The sequence below is a fragment of the Callithrix jacchus genome, chromosome 17 (genome assembly GCF_049354715.1).
Source record: "Callithrix jacchus isolate 240 chromosome 17, calJac240_pri, whole genome shotgun sequence".
Taxonomy (NCBI): domain Eukaryota; kingdom Metazoa; phylum Chordata; class Mammalia; order Primates; family Cebidae; genus Callithrix; species Callithrix jacchus.
The window spans coordinates 71,260,069-71,275,343 of record NC_133518.1 but is presented as its reverse complement, the minus strand read 5'-3'; the positions used below and the strand labels follow the sequence as shown (position 1 = coordinate 71,275,343).

Here is a 15,275-nt window from a genome sequence, read left to right as displayed (position 1 = left end):
TGCCATCTTAGCTCACTGCAAACTCCACCTCCCAGCTTCAAGCAATTCTCCTGCCTCAGCCTCCCGAGTAGCTGGGACTACAGGCACGTGCCACCACGCCCAGCTAATTTTTGTATTTTAGTATTTTGTATTTTAGTTTCACTATGTTGGCCAGGATGGTCTCAATCTCTTGACCTTGTGATCCGGCCACCTTGGCCTCCCAAAGTGCTGGGATTACAGGCGTGAGCCACTGTGCCCAGCCACAAATTTCTCTTAGAATTTACCCGTAAGGACATTTTTGTGGACAAAGGACAGGCAGACCTCAAAGTCATCCCTTTGCTCACATGGGACAAATGCATATCTGATTGCTTTGCTTTGCTCTGCTGTTTCACTAAGCCAGACTACAGCAAAAGTGACTATTCCTGTGAATTTCATATTCAGTGAAAGGCTAATCAGAAACTCAAAAAAAATACAACTGTTTGTCCCTTACCTACCTATGACCTGGAAATCCCCTCCCTACTTAAGGTTGCCCTGCCTTCTGGACTGAACCCATGTACATCTTACATATATTGATTGATGTCTCATGTCTCCCTAAAATGCATAAAACCAAACTGTACCCTGAGTACCTTGGGCATATGTTGTTAGGACCTGAGGCTGTGGCACGAGTACATTCTTAACCTTGGCAAAATAAACTTCCTAAATTGATTGAGACTTGTCTCAGATACTCTCCGATTTATAATACATATATCTTAGCTATATCAAAGATAGATGGAGAGAGGCGGCAGATGTTACGTGCCTCCTGATGGAAGAACTCAGCATCAGCTATGAAGCAGTCGACTCCCACCAAACCCCGCCCCCCCACAAAAACAAAATCAAATCGAGCCTGTTCAAGCCTCTACATCCAATTACTGATTTACAAGAAATATAGAAGACAGAGGAACATGGGAATATGGTCAGCAAAACCCAGACGCTGGGAATCTCTACAGGACAAAAAATGCAGGTCCTTGAACAGCAAGGAGGAAAAGACAAGGCAGAAGAACCTATGGTTTAAATGAGACTAAATGATAACCAACTTGCTACAGTGTGGACGACACCTGACGACCTTATGCCGAGTGAAATGAGCTAGTCACAAAAAGGCAAATACTGTCCGAGTCCACTTAGATGATGGATCTAAGTAGTCAAATTCCCAAAGACAGGAAGCAGAAAGACCTTTCTACTTCCCCCAGTGGCTGGGGGAAGGGGAAATGGGCAGTTACTGCATTTTTACAGAGTTTCAATTTGGGGTAACATAAAAAGTGCTAGGGCTGGACGGTGCAGACGGCTGCACAATCGTGTGGATGCAGTCAACGCCACTGGAGTGTACACTGAATGATGGTTAAAATAACAAAGCTCATATTACGCATATTTTACTACAGTACAAATTCTCAAAAGATAACCCATCGCAATGGATGGATCCTGATTCAAACACACGGCAAATTAAAAGCACACACACATATTTATGACATTTCTGAAATAATTAGTACACTATTTAGGTATTTCATGATGACATCAAAAAATGACTTAAAATTCTACAGGTGTAATAGATTGTTGTTCTGTTTAAAAAACAGAGTCCTTACCTTCTAAAGGCATATACTCAAGTATTATGAATGAAATAATATGGCATCTGGAATTTGCTTCAAAATAACATGAGAGGAAAAGTAGGTGGGAATTAGATGAAGACAAAGTGGCCATGAGATGCCGATCACGAAGTTAGGTCACGGGTACGTGGTGGTTTATTATACTCTTCTCTCTGTTTTTGTATATGTTTAACATTTTCCTTAATAAAAAGTTTTCTTTTTCTTTTTCTTTTTTTTTTTTTTTGAGACAGAGTTTCGCTCTTGTTACCCAGGCTGGAGTGCAATGGCGTGATCTCGGCTCACCGCAACCTCCGCCTTCTGGGTTCAGGCAATTCTCCTGCCTCAGCCTCCTGAGTAGCTGGGATTACAGGCACGCACCACCATGCCCAGCTAATTTTTTGTATTTTTAGTAGAGACGGGGTTTCACCATGTTGACCAGGATGGTCTCGATCTCTTGACCTCGTGATCCACCCGCCTCGGCCTCCCAAAGTGCTGGGATTACAGGCGTGAACCACCGCTCCCGGCCATAAAAAGTTTTCTTAAGGCAAAAACAAAACAAAACAAAACAAAACAAAAAACCCTACTTTGTAGAAAGAGATTAATGAATAAAAAGTGACTGGAAAAAGACAAAATCGAAAACCCTGGATTCAATCACTTTAAAAGAGCTTCTCTAATCCCAGCACTTTGGAAGGCCGAGGCAGGCGGATCGCGAGGTCAGGAGACAACACCCTCTGGGCTAACACGATGAAATCCTATCTCTACTAAAAACATAAAAAATTAGCTGGGTGTAATGGCACGCGCCTGTAATGCTAGCTACTGGGGAGGCTGAGGCATGAAAATCGCTTGAACCCAGGAGGTGGAGGTTGCAGTGAGCTGAGATCACGCCACTGCACTCCAGCCTGGGTGACAGGGTGAGACTTTGCCTCAAAAATAAATAAATAAAAGAGCTTCTCTACTGCACGATTTCTAAGGGCCTTTAACCATTAAAATGCACAGTGATTCTTCAAGAGGGAGACGTAGTGCTCAGCCCATTCCCAGACTTATTTAACAAGTATACAGATACAGGGTACAGTCCAGATTTTACTTATCTAGTCTTTTCTGGGAGGCACAGTTCTAGGATCAGTGTTTTCAAACCGCTTTGGGAAAGAGCCTCCCTTAGCCATTTCCCAATTTCTGTAAGGACGCTGCCCAGTAGAGGCACTTGGGAAATATCTAGGTACTACGGAGAAATCTGGGCTACTTATGCATAGAGTTTTACATTTTCTTCCTTTCTTTATTTTTCCTTTCTGTGTTTTCCAAACTTCCTAGGCATACATTCTTTTATAATCAGAGAAGAGACTTAATTTTTAATCAGATTTAAATTTTAATCAGATTAAAATTTTTTTTAATTGCATTTTAGGTTTTGGGGTACATGTGAAGAACATGCAAGACTGTTGCATAGGTACACACGTGGCAGTGTGATTTGCTGCCTTCCTCCCCATCACCTATATCTGGCATTTCTCCCCATGCTATCTCTCCCCAACTCCCCACCCCCCACTGTCCCTCCCCTATTTCCCCCCATCAGATTTAAATTTTAATCTTTTATAATCAGAGAAGAGATTTTTAATTCCAAAAAGTTGCCTTACTGATAGCTCATTCTACCTCTGTCTGTGTTGGAAAATTCCTGTAATCAAAGTTATCTCAGTAGCATGAGTCACTGAGGTGCCCTTGGGCCCATTTTTATTTTTCAAAATGCCTGTAGGAAATCTGTAAGCAGGTAGGGCAGATACAGAATTCTACCTTCGCAGACCTGTGCTTGAACCTTCTCTCAGTGATCTCACTAGAAGCCCCTGCCAAGTCAAAGGCTTATCTATGCAGGTGGCGACTACCCTCAGTTACCCATTAATAAATGAGCTCCAAAGTTCCTCAGAGGCCACTCCAGGCATCTAGAAGGAATGCAGGCAGATAGCAGACATCTAGGGAAGACTATTTCATGGGAGTACCGAGCTGATGGACCCACCACCAACCTGCTATGGAAAGGTAGAAGTCCTTGAAGTCCTTGATCTCCCTGGAACCCTCGCAGGCTGCGAGACACTCGTAAAAGGCCTTGAAGAAGTCGGGAAGGGCCAGCTCCATGTCTGTGATGGACGTTCTCCAGTTCTCACCGTTGTACGCCCGCACTGCTCGGATAAACAGGCTCTGAAAAGCAAGGAGAAGCCAGTGAAGCTTGCCCCTAGGCATGAAGGGAGACCCGTGAACTCTCAAAGGGAATCAAGACCACCAAGCTCACTCTCATTAGTTCTGAAGAAGCCACACTGACCCTTAGAGAAGCCAATGGGGAGTTACTTTATATATGGATTTTTCTACCCTACTGATGATGAGTATGCTTCTTATTTAGTTCAGCTCAAAAAGTAGCAGGTCCTCAATAATAAAATCAAGTTTGAGTCAAGGAAAAAGGGAAAACTATGACAGACATCAGATCAGCAGCTGCCAGGAGTCAGGGGTTACAGGAAAAAGTTGCTCAGGGGTGGTGAAAACATTCTACGTGTGACTCTGGTGGCAGTTACAGGACTGGAGGTATTTGTCCAAACTTACTGAATTATACACTTAAAATTGGTAAATACACTGTAAATAAATGATACCTCAACAAAGCTGGTTTTTAAAATGGAACAAAGGACATGGACACAGAGAGGGGAGTACTAAACACTGGGGTCTATTGGGGGGAAAAGGGGAGGGCCAGTGGGAGGGGGAGGTGGGGAGGGATAGCCTGGGGAGAAATGCCAAATGTGGGTGAAGGGGAGAAAGCAAACAAAACACACTGCCATGTGTGTACCTATGCAACTGTATTACATGCTCTGCACATGTACCCCAAAACCTAAAATGCAATAAAAAAATAATAAAAAAATTTTTTAAAAAATGGAACAAAGGAAAAAATGTAAGTTTGAGAGCAGGTATATTTCTATTCTCACTATCTATTCTCACACTGCTATAAAGAAATGCCTTCATCTGGCCAATATAGTGCAACCCCATCTCTACTAAAAATACAAAAATTAGCCAGGTGTTGGTCACACGCCTGTAGTCCCAGCTACTCAGGAGGCTGAGGCACAAGAATCACTTGAACACAGGAGGCGGAGGTGGCAGTGAGCTGAGATCGTGCCACTGCACTCCAGCCTGGGTGACAGAGAAGACTGTAAAAAAAAAAAACTGAGACTAGGTAATTTATAAATAAAAGATGTTTAACTGATTCATAATTCTGCAGGCTATATAGGAAGCATACCAGCTTCTGCTTCTGGGGAGGCCTCAGGAAACTTACAATCATGGCAGAAGGCAAATGGGGAGCAGCACTTCACATGGTCAGAGAAGAAAGAAGGGGGAGGGGGAGGTGCTACACACTTTTAAACAACCAGGTCTCATGATGACTCACTCACTCACTATCATGAGAACAGCACACAGGGGATGGTGCTAAACCATGAAGGATCCACCCCCAAGATCCAATCAGCTCCCACCCGGCCCCACCTCCAGCACTGAGGATTAAATTCCACATGAGATTTAGGTGGGGACACAGATCCGATCCATGTCAGCAGGTGTCTGTGACCCCACTTCCTCCAACAATGCAGGATAAACAGAAGTGCCATGCATCAGCACTAGCTACTAGGAAGGGCAACCACGTGCCAGAGAGTGGAAACTTCAAGGACTTTCTGCTAACTGGTGATCAGACTCACTAGAAGAGAAGTAACTAGGACCAAGGAAGCAGCTTGGTCTCCAAGAAATAAGTAGAGATCCTGGATACACACAAAACCTGCTAACTTGCAGAGGCCAGGACAGGCCCTGAATAAGCATGGGACCCTCCATTTGGAGTTCCTTCTCAGATGTTCCTGAATGTGGGTATCTGAGAGCCCCCCTTGGACCTAGAATTTTCACCAAGCTTAAGGCCTCAGGTAAAGAGGCTGAATTTTCTTAAGCCTCCTGGGCAGGCAGCATCCCCTGGAAATAAGACAGGCTGAGAAATGAAGGAGGCTTTCTGAAGAGCGCATCAATGAGCAGCAACTCCAGGCAGCTGGATCCGCAGAAGCAGCGGGGCGGTAGCAGCAGCAAGAAGGAAGCCAAGCAAGAGAGAGGAGCCCCCTGATCACACAGGAGGGCAGTCCGGCCACCCCAGAAGCGCTCCAATGAGCGCCAACAGGACTAGCTGACTTCCAGGTAAGCCCAGGGCACTGACCTCATACACTCAGCTTCGTTTCCCACACCCTATGAAAACAACGGCGAAGACAATGGAAATGCATAAATCGCTTTCATGGGAGGATGGAACGGGAGCAAGCAGCAGATAAGACTTCAACAACTTTTGGAAAGACAGAAAGCAAAATAGTCACAAAGGAGGGGTCAGAGGGGAAACAAGCTGTACGTCCATTGGCATGTGCAGGCATGAGGGACCACGGAAGGCTAGGGTTAGGCATGGAACTGGAAGCAGAACTGCAGTTTCGAACGGGCTGTTTGCTGGAGCCCTGGGTCCACTCCCAGGACCCACCTGCCCACCCAAGAGATCACATCTCCCAAAGCCACTCTTCACCAGAGACCAGTAGTTTATTCTAGAGACTTTTCCCATAAAGGCTGAGGAATCAGGGACCAGACAGCAGAGGCCAAGGTGGAGGCATGAGGCAGGTGAAGTCTTCTGACTCACCTGAGAGACCCCGTCCCCCTCCCCAGCCTGGCTCTCAGACACCAGCAGATGAGCATGTGCACCCACCAGCCCTGCAGAGGGCTGGTGGAGTCTTCCCTGGAACACTGACAGATATCCCCAAAAGAGACTTCCACACATACATTTTCCCCACCAGTGGAAAAGTGAGCCTGCGGTCTGAGCACTCTACAGAAAACCCTGTGGTCAGGACTTGGGAACTATAGCTCCTAGTGGATATTTTCTACATATCCCCGTTTTCAACAATGCCCGACTCTTACTTGCTACCCAGGCACCCAGTGCCTGAGTCCCAGAAGGCTTGACAATAGTGAGTGCTCAAAAGGGTGGGGCCCTTCTTTCCTACCGTTCTTTTTTTTTTCTTTGAGACCTTAATCACGTTTCATGCACCTCCAATCATCATGTTTCCTATTGTTCTTGTAACTAATTCTCATCAGATCTTTCTTTGTCAACGCGCAAATTTAAGCATCCTCTACTCGGCACATCAGCCTTCCTCACTCCTCTTTGTTTTCTACCTTAACATATTTGGGGCGTGTTTGTATGCAGGTACAGAAACATATGCCACCTTGTTTCATCAAAACGGGAGATTCATGTTTCTATTTCTTGTGTGCCTGGTCATTTTTAGATGACCTCCAAGACACGGCTTTAATCTACCCTCTTTAAACTAAATGATTAAATGACCATATTTCTAAAATGTAGCATTTAAAGGGAGCATGACTTAAAATCATCACGGCATGCAAAACAAAATGTCATTCTTTTTTTTTTTTTTTTTTGAGACAGAGTTTCACTCTTGTTACCCAGGCTGGAGTGCAATGGCGCAATCTCAGCTCACCTCAAACTCCGTCTCCTGGGTTTGGGCAATTCTCCTGCCTCAGCCTCCTGAGTAGCTGGGATTACAGGCACCCGCCACCGTGCCCAGCTAATTTTTTGTATTTTTAGTAGAGACGGGGTTTCACCATGTTGACCAGGATGGTCTCGATCTCTTGACCTCGTGACCCACCCGCCGCAGCCTCCCAAAGTGCTGGGATTACAGGCTTGAGCCACCGCGCCCAGCCAAAATGTCATTCTTAAATGGATCACTCTGTGCTAAAAGTCAATCATTTCTATTGTCATAATATTCAGCAAATGTCACCAAAAATCACTCAAGGTCTTTAGCTATCAGTAGCTGCTTATGGAGAGACATTTCTTTAACAGTCCACATTGCCAGTAACTGCCACGTGGAAATCTGCATGTACCTCATACGACTTGGTTTCCAGGTCTTTAATGTAGTCCTCAGCACCAGGCAGGCTCTTATAATACGCCATGTTCCTCTTCATCATTTCGTCATCAGGATGCTTCAGTAGGAAGGTGTGAGCAGCTGCGATGGCTTTTGGAAGATTATTTGCCTAACGACAAAGAACAGAAAAACTACTCCACGGATGCTGAGTGGTAATTTTTGTGAAACAAGAATATCTGCTCAGTCCTTCAGAAACTTTCTGTTGCTGTGATAACCTTTCCAGCTGAAGCTTCTGTGGCTTCCAGGGCCCCTCAAGACCAAGTCCGGCCACTGTGAGATGAGTGTTGATTTTCTGAAAGTGACTGTCCGGATGGCCTCCGTCCGCCTTTCCCAATCTACTCTATGCAGGCTACGCCTGTCGGTGCCCCAGGAGGCTGGGCTGTGCGGACTATAATAACAGACTCCCTCGCCCTCTGGCTTCCAAAGTGGTTCACCAGTGAGGAACCCCAGTAGGAGACTCAGGAAAGGAAGAGATAAGGTCTGTTATTTCATCTCCTGGCTCCCTCCCTGCACAGTCATCTTGGGCTGCTATGTCCCTTAATTGAAGGTCACAGCTCTTTTCAAGGTGGCCCTCGCCAGTCTCCCTCCTTCCAAGTTTCCATCATTGCTCTCTCCCCGGCCCCTCTTGGCCTAGGGATGGTCATATCCCACTGCTACCACTCCTGGGGCACGACACTATCCCTCATGGATTCCCCATGCACAGCACACACCTCTGTATATAACCATCTTCTTACACCCCTGGGGCACGACACTATCCCTCGTGGATTCCCCATGCACAGCACACACCTCTGTATATAACCATCTTCTTACACCCCTGGGGCATGACACTATCCCTCGTGGATTCCTCATGCACAGCACACACCTCTGTATATAACCATCTTCTTACACCCCTGGGGCACGACACTATCCCTCATGGATTCCCCATGCACAGCACACACCTCTGTATATAAACATCTTCTTACACCCCTGGGGCACGACACTATCCCTCGTGGATTCCCCATGCACAGCACACACCTCTGTATATAACCATCTTCTTACACCCCTGGGGCACGACACTATCCCTCGTGGATTCCCCATGCACAGCACACACCTCTGTATATAACCATCTTCTTACACCCCTGGGGCATGACACTATCCCTCGTGGATTCCCCATGCACAGCACACACCTCTGTATATAACCATCTTCTTACACCCCTGGGGCATAACACTATCCCTCGTGGATTCCTCATGCACAGCACACACCTCTGTATATAACCATCTTCTTACACCCCTGGGGCACGACACTATCCCTCATGGATTCCCCATGCACAGCACACACCTCTGTATATAAACATCTTCTTACACCCCTGGGGCACGACACTATCCCTCGTGGATTCCCCATGCACAGCACACACCTCTGTATATAACCATCTTCTTCAACTTTCCTCCAATTACCCAGCATTACTGCACCAAATCTCTTCCACTGGAACCTTGACTGTACAAATACACTGTTTTCCCAAATCTCCACAGACCTTCTGCTAACATTCTCATGATCCCAGCACCTCCTCACTTATTCATCCATTTGCACAGCAAATTCATGTCCTCTTACAAGAGCACCATTTCTAGGATGTGGGTCTATAACAACAAGCAAAACAGGGAAAAAAAAAAATCCCTGCCTGCATGGACCGTATATTCTGTCCAGTTCTCCGTCTCCCCGTGGCCTCTTAAGAACCTCTCTGTTGTGTTACTTTTGGGTTCTGTCTTCCCGTGTTTTACGCCACCCTGCAATCTGAGCCGGCATGTCTATTTCCCCCATTGGACTATGATCCTCAGGCGACCCAGCTGGGTATCATTCACTGTCTGAATTCCTGGTGCCTCACACAGTCCTCAGGACAAGGCACGACAAGGAAAGTAACTGTGATTTGAACATAATAACCATATAATAAAATTTATTCCTATTTTCCTCTCTTTGCCCCTTTCTCTTCTCTCCATTGAAGTGGGGGCCAATGATTCTGAGTTTCGCTGCCTCAGGAGAGGTAGGTGTCTGGTCAGAACCAGCACCTTTCTTCATTTGACAAAAGCCTGTGCTCATGGAAGAACTTGGCAGGTTTGAGGAGAGGAAGAAACTGGAGAGGAGCTACAGGAAGAAGCTGACTGGCCTGGAAGAAGAGGGAGAAAGGGAGTCTCGCAGGCTAGGAAACAAATTCCCCTTGAGATCTGTGGAAGCAGCAGGCCTGGGGGCCCCAGAGCTTCAGGGCTGGCACTTATTGGCAGAAGTCCTCAGGGAGAACAGGTGTATAATGGGGGGGCCTCAGGAGGGCAGGAAAATAGGGATGCAGAGGCCTCCCTGTGGGGACACATGACCACCAACTAGAGATTCCCCCACGCTGTGGACTCTTGACACACGTGGTAGGGAGAAGGGCATGTGCACAGAGACTTTTTCAGCCAATCCACAGGGACACTGAGGCAGGAATTAGGGAATTTGGTTTAGACAGAGAAAATACCCTAGATTGCTAAGAGTTATAGGACAGCATGTATCTGTACCAAATTGCCCCAGAACAGAAACCAAGTCATTTTGAGACAATGGCAGTGGCCACATCAGAGAAGCGGTGGGTGGTGATGAGAACAGACTCCCAGATGTCAATGCTGATGTTTTGGGAATGCCAGTTAGTGGCTTGTGGCAGGGCTGCCTTTGAAACAGCCCAGCAGAAAGCTTTATACTCCTGGCTGGAAAAAGGCTATAGTCTTCAGCCAGAAGGAAGGGAGAGGGTATGAATGTTGCCTTTTAAAGCATTGGCCAGTGAAATTAGAGTTGCTAATTCTTAGCACACTTAGAAAGAGGGGCACAGAGGCCAGTTGTGGTGACTCACGCCTGTAATCCCAGCACTTCGGGAGGCCAAGGCAGGCAGATCACTTGCGATCAGGAGCTCAAGACCAGCCTGGCCAACATGGGGTGAAACCCCATCTCTACAACAACAAAAAAAATTAGCTAGGTGTGGTGGCGTATGCCTGTAATCCCAGCTACTCAGGAGGCTGAGGCACGAGAATCACTTGCACCCGGGAGGCAGAGTGTCACTGCAATCCAACCTGGGTGACAAAATGAAACTGTGTCTCAAAAAAAAAAAATATATATATATATATATATATTTATATATATATATATGTACACACACACATACAAAGATGGTACTTTACTGACTTTTAACTAAGTGTTACAAGACCTGTAAAGGGTTTTGAAGAGAAGTTATGACCATCCTAACCTTTTGGGGACACCATGATGAAGGAGAAAACCCATGCCTTATGGTTACATTGAGTAAAATGTTCTTCCCCTCCTCCCTATATCACTTGTTCAAATTCATTCTATGTATTAAAGAAATCAGAGTTTCTGGTATTCTCTAGGTTTAAAAATAAAATGTTTTCTTCTTGATTATGTGATTTAAATTTGGTTCAGACCATATTTGCCAAAAGTTATACAAAAAAAGAAATAGATAAGCCATTTTCAGCTTAAAAAATGGTGCTTTGTATGAAACAGCCCTCATTTTCAACATTCTGGAATTTTATTAATCTCATTCCCTACTTCTATTTTAAAACTGCCTTTTTTTAAATTGTCAGAACAAACATTCACAAAATTGATACTTTATGTAAAACTGTAACTAAGCATAGAAATAACCCAGGTTTTCTCCTCTTGGGGAGTTTTGTGTTATTTTATTGCTCATATGAATACAACATACATGTGGCTCTGTCTCAGTGGAAATATGAAAAACAGATCTTGTAGTCCAGAGACTGAAAACAAAGTTTAAAAACAAAACAAGAAAAAACTTCTAACTTAAGAGTCTGGGATATGCCATGAATCTATTTTTGTAGTAATTAAAATAAACACAATATATTCCCCTTAAAATCTTTCTCAACCAGAGAAAGTAGAAAGTAGAAGGGCTTTGAGAGGGTTCTTAGCCAAACCCTGTGAAGACCCATCAAACTAGAGACTCTTTAACTAATGACAGGGAATTCAACCCATTCTTAAAACTTGTGGGTCCTCAGAGTAAGAACCCAAGGATAGAAAACTGCAATTTGTGGCTATTTTTAGCCAGCAATCACAGAGAGAACTTAAGCAGCCATTAAAAGGTGGCAGTGAACTGTGTTAAATTCTAGATGAAAGAGGGAGACACCGCAGAGGGCCAATCTTGATGACTCACGGTGCATGAGTTACCCTTTAAGCAGGGACGTGTCCTTGCAAGGAGTCCCTGCCCTTCCTGGCCTTAATTTCGTCCTCTTTAAAAGGGACTAGTCAGCTGTGCGCAATGGCTCACGCCTGTAATCCAAACACTCTGGAAGGCCGAGGAGGGAGGATCACTCGAGTCCAGGAGTTCGAGATCAGCCTGGGCAACGTGGGGAAACCCTGTCTCTTCAAAAAATATTTTAAAAATTAGCCGGGTGTGGTGGCGCTGCCTATAATCCCAGCTACTCAGGAAGCTGAGGTGAAGGATCACTTGAGCCTGAGGAGGTCAAGGCTGCAGTGAGCCATTATCGCGCCTCCGCAGCCTGGGCGACAGTGTATCGCACCAAAAAATAAAAATAAAAGGGACTAGTCGGCTCCTCAGGTCTTCTGCTTTATTACCACAAGTCACCACTCACTTGAGGAAAAAGGCGACTTTAATGGTATATACAGAAAGAGGCGTCTGCCCTCAAATAACACAACATTTATCAGGCACTTTGTTGGGTGCCTGGCGCTGAGCTGCCTTCTGTGTACGTATTCTCTGCCTTAGAGCTACCCTTCAAGAAAGGCATTCTCATGTTCCACTAAGATGAAGAAGGAGAGGCAGGATTTGAAGGAGACCTTTGGCAGGGCCAGGTGAGAGGGAGCCAGGTCTAGAACTGTCGGTGCAACGCGGTTCCGGGCGCAGGGGCGGGGCCGGGGTCTGAAGGCGGAGGTCGGGGGCGGGGCGTGGTCTGGAGGCGGGGTTAGGGGCGGGGTGATGTCTGGAGGCGGGATCGGGGGCGGGGCTGGGGCTGGGGCTGGGGCTGGGGCCGGGGCGGGGCGGACTTGCCTTGAAGTAGGCGAACTGCAGGAATTTGTAGGGCTCGCGGCGCTGGAAGTCCGCCAGCACCTCGCGGCTGGGCTGGGACTGGCGGAAGGCGGGTAGGCCCTGCTTGCAGCGCTTAAGGCAGTGCGCCCGGCGCAGCAGGCCCCCGAAGAGGCGCAGCTCGGGATAGCTGGCGAGGTCGGCGGCGGGCTCGAGCCGCTGCGCGGCGCTGCAGTTGCGGTGGCAGAAGGCCTCGCTGTCGCGCAACAGGCGGTGCAGCCGCAGGCTGATCTCCAGGTAGCCCACGCTCTCCGCCCAGTGCTCGCCGCTGTACTTGTCCAGCGCGTGCCGGTAGGCCGACTCCAGCGGCATCAGCTCGTCCCGTGGGAAGCTGCGGAAGCTGTAGCGCTCGTACTGGGCGCGCCCGGCGCGCAGCGCGCAGCCCACGCACAGCAGCGCCAGCAGCGCCGCGGTCCCCCGGCGCCCAGGCTCCATCGCGCCCCGCGGAAGGAAGGAAGGAAGGAAGGGACGAAGGAAGGGAAAAGGGGAGGGAGAAGGAAAGAAAAGAGAACGGCGCGGCGCGGCGGGCTGAAAGCTTTCGGGGCGGGACGCCAGCCTCCGGCCCGCCCCGTCCGGCCGCCCCTCCCCACCCTGCCGGGGAATTTGGGCGCCAGCTGCCCGCGCAGAGGGGTGCCCGGGGAAGGCGCGCGACGCGCTGGTTCCTGCAGGCTGGTGCGTGTGATGGGGCTCAGCCGCTCTTTCACTTGGAGACCGGCCTGCAAGGCCGACGCTGCCCTAATAGATCGTAGATTAGCGTTACTAAAACTTTATAATCACCTGGAGGTTTGTGAAAACGTAGATTCCTCTGATTCAGAAAGTCTAGGGTGGAGGTCTAAGGATTTGTGTGTTTAACCAGCACCCTGGTGAGGCTACTGCTGCGGGTCCACGGGCTGCACTTTGAATAGCGCTGCCCAACCTTAGATTTTAGTGAGAGAAAAAGACATTGCAAAAATAAAATTAATAAAGATGTCAGTGGCACTTTGTAAATTGTACAGCTAGTCAGGTGGAAGATGTGCACACCTTATGAATCTGCGACTCCATTCTGTGGAATATGCTGGAGAAACTTGAGCGTGTGCATGAAAAAATATGGGCGGAATATTAGGGCGGCACTTTTCTGAAAGTCTTTAAACTTTTTAATCTTGAAATAATTTACAAGAAAGTTGCAAAAATAGTACAAAAAGTTTCTATATACCCTTCATCAGAATTCACAAGTTGCTGACGTTATACCACATTTCTATCTTTATGTTTTTTTCTGTCTCATTTTAGATAGGTTTCATACATCAGGCCCAAGGTCCCTTAGTGGTTTTTGTTTGTTTGTTTTTTGAGCGAGAATCGTACACTGACAACATCACATGCTGACAAGGATGCGGAGCAACAGAAACTCTCATTGACTGATGGTGGCAATGCAAAGTGGTACATTCACTTTAGAAGACAGTTTGGCAGTTTCTTACAAAACTAAGCATACTCTTCTCATGCAACCCAGAAACTGCGCTTCTTAGTATTGACCCAAATGGGTAAAAACGTATGCACAGACCTGCAAATGGATGTTTATAGCAACTTTATTCACAATTACCATAACTTGGAAGCAACCAAGATGTCCTTCAGTAGGTAAGGGGATACATAAACTGGTATATCCACACAATGGAATTTTATTCCAAGCTAAAAAAAAAAATGAGTTCTCAATCCATGAAAAGACATATCTTAAAGGCATATTACTAGGTTGAAAGAAGCCAATCTGAAAAGGCTACATACTGTGTGATTCCAGCTATATGACATTCTGGAAAAGGCAAAACTACGGAGACAGTAGAAGAATCAGTGATTGCTAGGGAACGGGTTATGGAAAGGGTGGGATGGATAGGTGGAGGACAGAGGATTCTTGGAGCAGTGAAACTATTCTATATTGTACTGTAGTGGTGGATACATTTCATACATTTGTTAAAATCCATAATATGCACAACACTAAGAGTGAGCCCTAATGTGAACTGTGGACTTGGGGTGATGAGGATGTGTTGGTGGAGGTTCATTGATGGTAACAAATGTACCATTCTGGTGCAAGATGTTAACAATGTGGGAACTTGGGCATGTGTAGGGTCATGGAGTATGTTTGAACTCTGTACTTTGCGCTGAGTTTCTCTGTGAATCTAAAACCACTCTAAAAAACAAAGTTTTGTTTTTTTTTTTTCAAAGAACACAGGCCAGTTACTTTATAAAAGATTCCTCATTTGAGGTTTTCCTGATGTTTCCTCATAACTAGATTGAGATTAAGCTCTTTGGCTAGAATGCCATAGAAGCAATGTGGTATCCATCTCAGGTATGTCTAAATAACACAGTGTCCACCCCTTGTCTGTGTTAACGTTTATCATTTTATTAAGGTGATGTCTTGTGGGTAACCCCCCATATAGGTACCAAGGAAGGAGAGCTAAGCAGAATCCTGGCACAATTAAGGCCTGAAGAATATCTCAGTTTATAGTGTTACTACTCAGTTATTTCCCTTTATATAATCCTCTCTATATAATCATATATTGGTTCATAGAATGAGTGCCTAAAGAGTATCTTACCACTCAGTTATTTCCATATATATAAAACTATATCTTAGTTCACAATCAGAGGAATGCCTAGAGTAGACACAGTACAGAGCATGAATTAAGGAATAAGGAGCTTATAGTCAGAGGAAC

At 46.3% G+C, this 15,275-nt stretch overlaps 1 protein-coding gene across 2 annotated transcripts in view; it reads right to left on the bottom strand.

The window, feature by feature from the left end:
* The window catches only part of CRTAP (cartilage associated protein), a 35,045-nt gene extending 21,895 nt beyond the window's left edge, over positions 1-13,150 (bottom strand). For both annotated transcript variants that reach the window (XM_078354504.1, XM_017965930.4), the window contains exons 1-3: positions 12,565-13,150; positions 7,500-7,649; positions 3,602-3,773 (exon numbers count right to left, since the gene is read on the bottom strand). In XM_078354504.1, the coding sequence (XP_078210630.1) occupies positions 3,602-3,773; positions 7,500-7,649; positions 12,565-13,035 (793 nt within the window). In that variant the 5' untranslated portion in view covers positions 13,036-13,150. The remainder of the gene's footprint in view (positions 1-3,601; positions 3,774-7,499; positions 7,650-12,564) is intronic.
* Positions 13,151-15,275: the final 2,125 nt, after the last annotated feature.